We start from the raw sequence: 10,378 nt of genomic DNA on the forward strand, positions 1-10,378 counted from the left end.
CCGGCACCAGCTCGCCAGCCTCACCCACACCCTGTCCCTACGTGGTGATGTGGCGCCTGTTCCTTCTGCTCCTAATGAAGCCTGGGCCAGGACCCCTTTGGGCTTCCTTGACCAGATAGATGCCGAAGCGCAATAAGCAGCTTGTCGGAACGAATGAGGCCGGAATTCATTAACTTGGGACTCTGGGGTGATTATTTGGTAGCTGGTTGGTTCACTGTTGTATCCCCCGCCTCAAAGACAGTTCCTGGCACAAGATTTCAATAAATATTTAGGGCATGAATGGCTCTCCTGAGTGCTTAACTGGGTGCCAGACCCCTATCCAAGGGCGTTTACATAATGAACATACCCTGTATCAATGCCTAAGGAGGTCGTACTATTATTATTACTAGAGGCCCAGTGCATGAAATTCGTACATGGGCGGGGGTTCCTCAGCCCAGCCTGCACCCTCTCACAATTGGACATCCCTCGTGCAATCCAGGACCGCTGGCTCCTAACTGCTTGCCTGCCTGACTGCCTGATCACCCTTAATCACTCTGCCTGCCTGCCTGACAACCCCTAACTGCTCTGCCTGCCTGCCTGACCACCCCTAACTACTCAGCCTGCCTGCCTGACCACCCCTAACTGCTCAGCCTGCCTGCCTGATCAGCCCTAACCACCTCTGCCTTGGCCCCCCGCTGCCGTGGCTTCGTCTGGAAGGACATCCGGAATGATGTCTGGAAGGTTGTTTGGCTGTCAGTTCTAATTAGCATATTACACTTTTATTATTATAGATTATTATACCTATTTTGCAGATGAGGAGACTGAGGCACAGTGAAATGAAGTCACTGGCTCATGGTCACACAGCCAGTAAGTAGAAAAGCCAGGAGTCTGAAACAGGGGTGATTTCCTCATAGAGCCCTACTGCCTTGAGACTCCGTTCCCTTAGCTGTCAAGCCGCGCATACGCCCTGGAGCCCAGCATGGGAGGTGGGTCTGCGTGCACCTAGTGGAACACTGAACAAAGGGGAGCTCTCATTGTTTTGTTTCCAACCTCCGTGAGAGGTCGTCCGTTCACCGAGACGTGCGCAGGCCAATCCGTTAGCCACAAACCACATGCAACTTTAAAAATACGTTTTCGTGGATTTTTAGAGTTGGGAAGGGAGAGAGCTGGAAATATCCTTGAGAGAGAGATATTGGTCGGCTGCCCCCTGCACAGCCCCCACTGGGGATGGAGCCTGCAACCTGGGCATGTGTCCTGACCAGGAATCAAACCAGCAACCTCTTGGTGAATGGGTCGACGCTGCCCGACCACTGAGCCACACCGGCCGGGTGTGACTCTAAATGAAAACTACATGAAATCAGAAATGCCATTCTTCCGTCCCATGTGACACATCACACGTGTGGCCGGTGGCCGCCCGGTTGGGCAGCACCCATGGAGCACGGCGTGACTGCAGGAAGTTCGCGTGGACCACCGCTGAGCCATGCCGCCTCAGGAAGTAACTCACTCCTCACTGGAGAAGTTGCTGGGTCAACAGCCCAGCACTGGGCTCTTTCCCAGGGTTCTGCTCTCCTGGCAGGGGAGGTAGCCGGCAGGAGGAGGACCAGCCGGGAGCTGGGACTGGAGCCTCCTGGTTGTTAGGCAGGCTTGCTGCGTGACCTCCCCTGAGTCACGGCCCTCTCTGAGCCTCCCATCCCTCACCCGAAATGAGGAAGCTGGCTGCGGGCCTGTGGACACCCCTTGCAGCCTCCGGTGATTCATGGGCCTGCCCGTCACCTGCAGACTCACGTCACCTGCAGACTCACGGACGGCAGGGAGGGTGTGAAGGGACCACACATGGGGATGACAGGGAGTGCCCGCCTGCCTCCCTCCTGCAGCACACACCAAGTCCCCCCGCTCTGGCTGCGGGGGGGGGGGGGGTGGACTCCAGCACAGAGCATCCCTCTGGGCCTTGTCTCCACCTCCTCGCCCTCCGTCTCCCCATTTTCCTTTTCCTGTTTTGTTTCTGTGAGTGTCTCTGTGGCTCCGACTCTGTCCTTCCACCTCTCTTATCTCTCTGCCTCCCTCTGTCCCTGGCAGCCTGCTGGCTTTTCTTACGTGGTCACCAGGTATGCGTTTCCCTGTTTATTTATTTTCCCAGGTCTGCATCTCCCTGTTTATTTATTTTCCCAGGTCTGCATCTCCCTGTTCATTTCTTCTCTCCTGCTCTCTGTCGCTCATCTCGAACCTGCTCCCCGCCACCCTCCAGCTCCCCGGGCACCCTCTCTCCCCATCTGGGAAGACTCCTTGGAACAAGGAGACTGAGGAACATCCCTAAGGAAGCCAGGTCCCAAAAAGGGTGTTTTGGGCAATGAGAGAAGCCTGTGTTCCCGGCCCCTCCCAGAGCAGGAATCTGAGGCCCAGGTTGGATGCCAGCCGCACCCACGGAATAATTAGGGAGAGGGAAAGGGAGGGGGCGAGGCCCGGGGGCAGGGTGGGGAAGTTTCCGGGCTCTCGGAGGTTAAAAGGGAAGGCCCGGCCAGGGGTCCCTGGGCAGAGGATCCGGCGGCCCGCACGACCAGCAGAAACACTTCTGGGTCACCTCCTCCTTCTCCTCCTCCACCACAACCAGGTGAGATCAGATGCACCTCACTCTGGTTCTGGACCCCGAATCCCGGGCCGGAGCCCTGCTGGAGCCTGGGACCCCTCCAGACCCCCAGCCTCGCTGGGAAGGAGGCGCAGCCCCACGCGCCGAGAGGCGGGCAGCCCCTCCAGGAGGGCACTCCCCGCGGGCGCAGGAGGGCGCAGCCGGAGCATCATTAAGATAATTGCGCCCATGACCGCTGTCCCGGGCGGAATGGCCCCTCCGCCTGCCCCTGGGGTTGTGGCCTCAGGTTACACGGGTCCCGCGGGCTGGAGGGTGGGGGGCAGGCTGGCGGACGGGTGCTGCGGGATGAGGGTCTTTGTTAGGGCACCTGTTTTAACCTGTCCCCCCCCTCCCCCCGCAGCCCAGGTCCTGGCCATGAGACCCCAGTACCTCCACCTCCCCGCTGCCTCGGGCGCCCGGGCCCCGGCCAAGCTGCTGCTGCCGCTGCTGATGGCGCAACTCTGGGGTGAGGCGGGGGTCAGGGCTCGCGGGAGGAGCCGAGACGGGGCGACGGGAGAGTGAGCTCTCAGCACCCAACCCCGCATCCACTCCCGCCCACCCCCGCATCCACTCCCGCCCACCCCCGCATCCTCTCCAGCCCGGGGCCGGGGACCCCGCGCGCAGCCTGCAGTCCCGAGCAGGTCCCACCCCCAGCCGCGCCCCCTCGTCTAGCTCTGTCAGGCATGCCGCGCCCCGCCCTGGCCCCACCCTGCAGGCCGCCAGCATCCACCGCCCCCTCTTTCCTCTCCTCGCCCCTAACTCCGCCGGGTGCTAATCCTGTCCGCTCACTGTTCGGTCCCGGTCCCTCCTCACTCCGCCCTGTTTGATCCCAAGTCTGGCCTTAGCCCCCTTCTCCTGCCCGTTGCGATATTCCCACGCCTATCCCTCACCCACCGCGCCCCGCGTCCGAGCCCCGCCCCCTCCGTCCCTGCCCCTGCAGACCCATCCTGCTGGGTCCCCTTTCTCCACTCCGCCCGCTCCCCGCCTTCTGCCCCTTTCACGCCCCTTTCCTTCGCCCACTTCCATTAGGTTCCCGCATGACCCCCGCCCCCACTTTCCACTTTCTCCCGGGTTCTGGCTGCGCCCCTCAGCCCCACCCCCTGCTCCGTCCCGTGGCCGCGCTCGGACCCCAAACCCAGCCCTTGCCCTGCGCTGCCTGCTCTGATCTCCCCCTCCTTTCCCCAGCTGCAGAGGCGGTGTTCCCCCAAAATGCCACGGCTTTGGACCTCGATGCCTCTGGCGCCCCGTGCGCGCGCGGTTCGCAGCCCTGGCAGGTCTCCCTCTTCAACGGCCTCTCGTTCCACTGCGCGGGGGTCCTGGTGGACAAGAGCTGGGTGCTCACGGCCGCGCACTGCGGGAACAACAAGTAGGGAGCTCCTCGGGACGGCGCGGGGGTCGCGGTGGAGGCAGGCCAGAGGGAGGGGGCGGGAGGCCTGGGGTATTGGAGGGTCTGGCGCTCTCCCGGCTCCGTGTGGGGTCAGTCCGAGATGGGCTGCGCAGTGGCCGCCAGGGGGCAGTGTGGTCCTCAGCATTTCTGGGCCCATCCATCACCTCCGTCCACCAGATTCCCCCTGGGTGCCATTTAGGTGTAGAGACAGACAGCGGTCAAGGAATTTCGCACTAAAAGAAATTGTCATTTCATGAGTCCCTATTGAGGGAGGCAGAAAGGTGGGCCCCCAGCAGAAGTCAGGGACCCTCCCATGTCCCCAGTTCTCTTCTCTTCCACTCACTCCTCCTCCCTGGGACCCAGGAATCCAGGCCCCAGCCCCGCCTCCCGCAGACCCAGGAGTTCGACCCCAATCCCCTCCTCCCGCAGACCCAGGAGTCCCAGCCCCCAGCCCCTCCTCCCTCAGACCCAGGAGTCCCAACCTCCTCCTCCCTCAGACCCAGGAGTCCAGGCCCCCAGCCCCTCCTCCCTCAGACCCAGGAGTCCAAGCCCCCAGCCCCTCCTCCCTCAGACCCAGGAGTCCAGGCCCCCTTCTAGGATCCAGGAGTCTACCCCAACCCACTGCCTGTACCCTCCTTCCCAGGGACTCAGAGTCCTGTTTCCGTCTCTACAAAGGCTTTGCCTCCATATGGCTCTTCCCTCCCCAGGCAGCTGTGGGCTCGCGTTGGGGATGACCACCTGCTGCTTCTGCAGGGTGAGCAGCTCCGCAGAACCACGCGCTCTATCGTGCACCCCAAATACCACCAAGGCTCAGGCCCCATCCTGCCCAGACGCACCGATGAGCACGACCTCATGCTGCTGAAGCTGGCCAGGCCCGCCGTGCTCGGGTCACGAATCCAGACCCTGCGCCTGCCCTACCGCTGCGCCCAGGCTGGAGACCAGTGCCAGGTGGCTGGCTGGGGCACCACGGCCCACCGAAGAGGCAAGAGCTGGGAGCCCTGTATCTTGGGCAAGAGGGGCTGGGGGCCTGGCCCCTGGGTCTGAGGGAGGAGGGGCTGGGAGCCTGGACTCCTGGGTCTGAGGGAGGGGGGCTGGACTCCTGGGTCTGAGGGAGGAAGGTCTGGGGGAGGGGCTCCTGGGTCTGAGGGAGGAAGGTCTGGGGGCGGGGCTCCTTGGTTAGTCTGAGGAAGGAGGGGTTGGGGGCTGGGGGCCTGGACCCCTGGGTCTGAGGGAGGAAGGCCTGGGGACGGGGCTCCTGGGTCTGAGGGAGGAGGGACTGGGGGCTGGACTCCTGGGTCTGAGGGAGGAGGGCTGGGGCCTGGGATGGGAACAGTCTGGGTGTCTGGACTCCTGGGTCCTGGAGCACTGGGGCTGGACCCCGGGAGAACCTGGTGTTTTCTCACATCAGTGAAGTACAACAAGGGCCTGAGCTGCTCCAGCGTCACCATCCTGAGCCCCAGGGAGTGTGAGGTCTTCTACCCGGGCGTCGTCACCAACAACATGATGTGTGCGGGACTGGACCAGGGCCAGGACCCCTGCCAGGTAGGGCCTGCCTGGGGAGGGCCTCTGACTGGGGGGAATGAGCAGAGGGAGGTGATGGGGGAGCAGAGGGTCCACCCTCGTCCCCAACCCCCCAGCCACCCCAGCCACACATCATCCCCACGCCCAACACGCTCCCACCCCCACCTCAGCTTCATCCCTGTCAAAAAACTTGGTCCAAACCTATATGCAAATTTTATGAGTTTATTTTGGTAAAATTTTGAGGACATGCCAGGAAGCGAGACCTCCACGGATTGAGAAAATGCTCCGGAGAAACGCAGCTTTGTAGTTGATTCCATACGTTCAGAATGGAAGGAGAGGAGTGAGCAGCATTGCCTGGCATCCACGGGTGGTGGATGAAGGAGGCGGGAGAAACCACAGTAGGGAAATCTTCCAGACATGGGTGCAAAGCAACATGGGAGATCCAGACCTCTCCATCCGTGGGTGCAGGATAGCTCACCTCTCACACTCACAGTAGATGGTATGGAGATGGCACGGGGGCCCCCCGATCACGAGGGGCTCTGTGGTCCGGTCGGTCTGGTGCCAGCCCTTGTACCGCCCAGAGGTTGGAAAAGAAGATCACCCCGGCCTTTCAGCACGTTATTGTAGATGAAGAGAAGGATGGGCAGGCCTCGATGAAGGCGAAGATCGATGCCTTTGCTAAGGAAGCTGTAGGCCTGGGACATGACCACCCGCGAGGACCTGCTCAGTTAGGAATTGGCGATCCGACCGTCCTGGGAGGTTTCTTGCAGTCTCCGTGTCGGTCGGCCTGCCCTGTAGCCCCAGTGAGCTGGTCAGGTTTATGCCACAGCCCCTCTTGCATTCACGTCCCCACGCCCCACCCTGCCTCCTTGAGCCCATCTTCCTTTTTTAATTTTTTTAAAAAATACATTTTTATTGATTTCAGGGAGGGAGAGGGAGAGAGAGATGGAAATATCAATGGTGAGAGAGAATCACTGACTGGCTGCCTCTTGCATGCCCCCTACTGGGGATCGAGCCCGCAACCCAGGCATGTGCCCTTGACCGGAATCGAACCCGGGACCCTTCAGTCCACAGGCCGACGCTCTAGCCACTGAGACAAACCAGCTAGGGCTGGATCCATCTTACGTCCAACGCTGACCCCAGCCCTACCCGCTTCTGGCCATCCTGAACTTCATTCCCATCCTCAAGCCATTCCTAACCCCCGACCCCGCCTCTCTCTATAGATCCATCTCCATCCCTTTCCCTGTCAGGAGCTAGAATCTCAGCTCCATCACATCTCCATTCTCATTTCCGGATCCAACATCCATAACCCACGGTCAAAGGCCACACCATCCCACCCCACTTTATTTATTTTTTAATATATTTTTATTGATTTCAGAGAGGAAGGGAGAGGGAGAGAGAGCTAGAAACATCAATGATGAGAGAGAATCATTGATTGGCTGCCTCCTGCACGCCCCCTATTGGGGATCAAGCTAGCAACCCAAGCCTGTGCCCTTGACTGGAATTGAACCCAGGACCTTTCAGTCCGCATGCCCATGCTCTATCCACGGAGCCAAACCAGCTAGGGCCCCACCCCACTTTATACCTAATTCCAGCCCCACCCCAACCTCTTCTCTATCCCAGTCTCTTTCTCCCCCACCACGACCTCAGTCCCCCAAGCGGCAGCCCTCACATTGGTGTATGTACCCGACCTCTCCTCCCTCCTCCCCGCAGAGTGACTCCGGTGGCCCCCTGGTCTGCGATGAGACCCTGCAGGGCGTCCTGTCCTGGGGCGTTTACCCCTGCGGCTCTGCTCAGCATCCGGCCGTCTACACGCAGATCTGCAGATACACCTCCTGGATCGAGAAAACCATTCGCTCCAACTGACCCCGCGACTCCTTCCCCATCTCACATCCTTCCTGACCCGCGACTCCTTCCGATCTCACATCCTTCCTGTACAGTCGCTGGACTTTCCCCCCTCGCCCCATCCAAAGCTCTGCCACCCATCCTTACCAGCCAGCACCTCTCCTCTTCCCTCATCCTCCTCCCCACTGGCGTGCAGGAAGTGGGAGCACCAGAGAGGCCAGGAAACCAGCCTCTGAGAGAAGTTGTCAGTCACCCCGCCTGGCTTCCTCGACCCTTCTCTGCTGTGTGACCTTGGGCAAGCCAGAGACCTCTCTAGGCTTCCGTGTCCACCTGGAAAATGAAGACAAAGAAGTGCCTACCTCGTAGATGTGTTGTGAGGAAACCATGATAAAGCGTGTGTATGTGTGTAGATCATGATGGTCATTCTCAGTAAAGCATGACATGGCATGTGGTGGTATGATCCGTGAACAGGTCCTGGTGACAGCATGTGTGACTCTGGGTCCTGGAGAGAAAAGCACAGGGGTAGTCCCCAATCCTACCCCCCCACCCCCCACCCCCCACCAGGGGTCTCTGTTCCTCAGGGCTGATGGGAACATCACACGGCCCACCCCCTCGGAAGTTCCGTGAAGCACCCCCGAACCATTTCCTTCCTCCCTCCCATTGTGTCCCACGTCTGGGTCCACCCAACACCAGTTGGTCCTGGGCAGCAGGAGCTGGCCCGGCTTTTAGCCATTTGGAACCTTCTTTGTCTTCCTGGGGCGTCTGGAACACAAGAGACCTCACCCTGTCTCCACCCCAGCCTCTGGGGCCGGCGGAGCACCTCTCACCTTAACTGCTAAGTTCCCGAAAAGAGCCCTCCCTCCCTCTGAAATGTAGGAGAACATTTTTTTAAATTCTTTATTGATGAAGGTATTACATATGTGTCCTTCTCCCCCCATTGCCCCCCACCCCCCTAGGGGAAATGTTTTTCTGTTTGTTCCATCCAATTGCACCCCTTCACCAGCCAAGAGCTGCAATCCCAGCTCACCCCCCACCCCGCCCCCCCATCCAATGCCCATAACCCAAGTCCAAGGCCATCCTTCACAGCCCCATCCCAAAATGCCTTTGAGATTTTTGCTCTGAAAGTGTGTGCAGAAGGGTTCTTTTCCTCGCTCTGAAACTGTGTCTGTGTAAATATTCCTATACCTGGGAGAGGAGGGGTAGGAGGGGGGGAGATAATACACAGAATGTGGGCAAAGCTAATATATGATCTTGCATCTCCACTTAGTCTGGTGTTTGGAGCGGAAACATCAGCTGACCCTATGAGCAACAGGACTTTTCCATCCAGCACAGGCGGTCCTTGTGTCTCCATCCAAACTCCAATTTGTTGAGCATTTATTGGATGGCAGGCCAGGGGCTGGGCTGGGAACATGGCGGTGACCACACGGTCTCTGCCCCCACAGACAACGGGTGCACAGCCCCTTGCACGGACTCCTCCCCTGCCCCCATGAGCACACCCAGGAAACAATAATGAAGCATCAGCTGAGTTTGTTATGGGAGGGTCAGAAGCAAAGTGGGTGGGGACTCAAAAACTTGAATCATTTTTCTTTTTTTAAAAAATATATTTTTATTGATGTCAGAGCGCAAGGGAGAGGGAGAGAGAGATAGAAACAGCAATGATGGGAGAAAATCATTGATTGGCTGCCTCCTGCACGCCTCCTACTGGGGATCGAGCCTGCAACCCAGGTATGTGCCCTTGACTGGAATCGAACCTGGGACCCTTCAGTCCGCAGGTCAAGGCTCTATCCACTGAGCCAAACCTGCTAGGGCTTGAATCATTTTTCAGAAAATAATTTTTATTGATGATTAGAAAGAGTGGAAGGGAGAGGGAGGGAGAGAGGAACATCTATGTGAGAGAGAAGCATTGATCGGCAGCCTCCTGCACGCCCCCTCCCTCCCGGGGATCGAGCCTGAAACCCGGGTATGTACCCTGAGCGGGGAATTGAACCGGCAACCTTTCAGTACACGGACAGTGCACAACCAGCCAGGGCTTGATTCGTTTTTAAAGGCAACTCACCAGTCTTTTGAGTCACACCACAAGTATTTGCTGAATCCTGTTCTGTGTCAGGTCCTAGAGGTGAATCAGACGGGGCCCTAGTCTCAAGGAGCTGCTCTGTCAGGTCGGGGAGACAGGCAAGCCTTACGTTCTTGGCATTATTCAAGTCTCCTCTCAAATGGTACCTCAAGGCGGCCTTTCAGGATGGCCTTGGCTGAGGTGCTTCCCCCCACCCCCAAGTCACCAATCCATTGTTTCGTTTCTCTCACAGCCCTCATTATAGCAGAAACATCTCATTTATTTGTTTCCTTCCTATGACGTGTCCCCTCCCTCCTCATACCCCAGTCCACGAGGGCAGGAATCTGATATATTTACTGTGATTTGTTTTTCTGTTGGTTTGTTTTTGAATATTTTTTATTGATTTCAGAGAGGAAGGAAGAGGGAGAGAGAGATAGAAACATCAATGATGAGAGAGAATCATCGATCGGCTGCCTCTTGCACGCCCCCCATTGGGGATTGAGCCTGCAACCCAGGCATATGCCCTTGACCAGAATCAAACCTGGGACCCTTCAGTCCGCAGGCCGACGCTCTATCCACTGAGCCAACCCGGCTGGGGCTTCACTGTGGTTTTCCTAAGCCCCTGGTACAGTGCCTGGCACACAGAAGCCACTCAGTACACTGTTGAATTAAAAAAATAATAACACCAATCGATCAATGCTGTAACAGAAAGAGGGACAGTGGGCCCCAAGGAGGGGCCTAGGTCTCTTCTTGAGGGAGTCAGGGAAGTCTTCTCAGAGGAGGAGGCATTGCACGGTGTTTTAAGGAATAAGGAGGCGTTCACCTGCCACAGGGGACGTGCATGTCTATCACTCACTACGTTGAGCAAGTTACTTGAACTCTCCACCTCAGTTTCCACCCGCTTCCTGTGAAATTGAGAGGCAACGCTTACCTAACTGCCAGGAACAGAGTAAACAGTCCATAAAGGCAG

At 58.4% G+C, this 10,378-nt stretch overlaps 1 protein-coding gene across 1 annotated transcript; it reads left to right on the plus strand.

Moving 5' to 3' along the window:
* Positions 1 to 2,439: 2,439 nt before the first annotated feature.
* Positions 2,440 to 8,616, plus strand: KLK10 (kallikrein related peptidase 10). Its single transcript, XM_080643780.1, has 6 exons — positions 2,440 to 2,587; positions 2,964 to 3,068; positions 3,788 to 3,968; positions 4,697 to 4,971; positions 5,398 to 5,531; positions 7,224 to 8,616. Exons 2-6 carry the CDS (start codon positions 2,978 to 2,980, stop codon positions 7,374 to 7,376), a joined length of 834 nt encoding a protein of 277 aa, XP_080499906.1. The 5' UTR covers positions 2,440 to 2,587; positions 2,964 to 2,977; the 3' UTR covers positions 7,377 to 8,616.
* Positions 8,617 to 10,378: the final 1,762 nt, after the last annotated feature.

This window comes from Plecotus auritus (genome assembly GCF_963455305.1).
Source record: "Plecotus auritus genome assembly, chromosome: 10".
Classification (NCBI taxonomy): Eukaryota; Metazoa; Chordata; class Mammalia; order Chiroptera; family Vespertilionidae; genus Plecotus; species Plecotus auritus.

What these genes read in the sequence shown, in the direction of transcription:
- KLK10 (XM_080643780.1), top strand. Translation starts at nt 2,978, where the DNA reads ATGAGACCCCAGTACCTCCACCTCCCCGCTGCCTCGGGCGCCCGGGCC. An exon ending in GCGCACTGCGGGAACAACAA is followed by an intron (nt 3,969 to 4,696) that starts GTAGGGAGCTCC and finishes TTCCCTCCCCAG; the next exon opens with GCAGCTGTGGGCTCGCGTTG. An exon ending in CACCACGGCCCACCGAAGAG is followed by an intron (nt 4,972 to 5,397) that starts GCAAGAGCTGGG and finishes TTCTCACATCAG; the next exon opens with TGAAGTACAACAAGGGCCTG.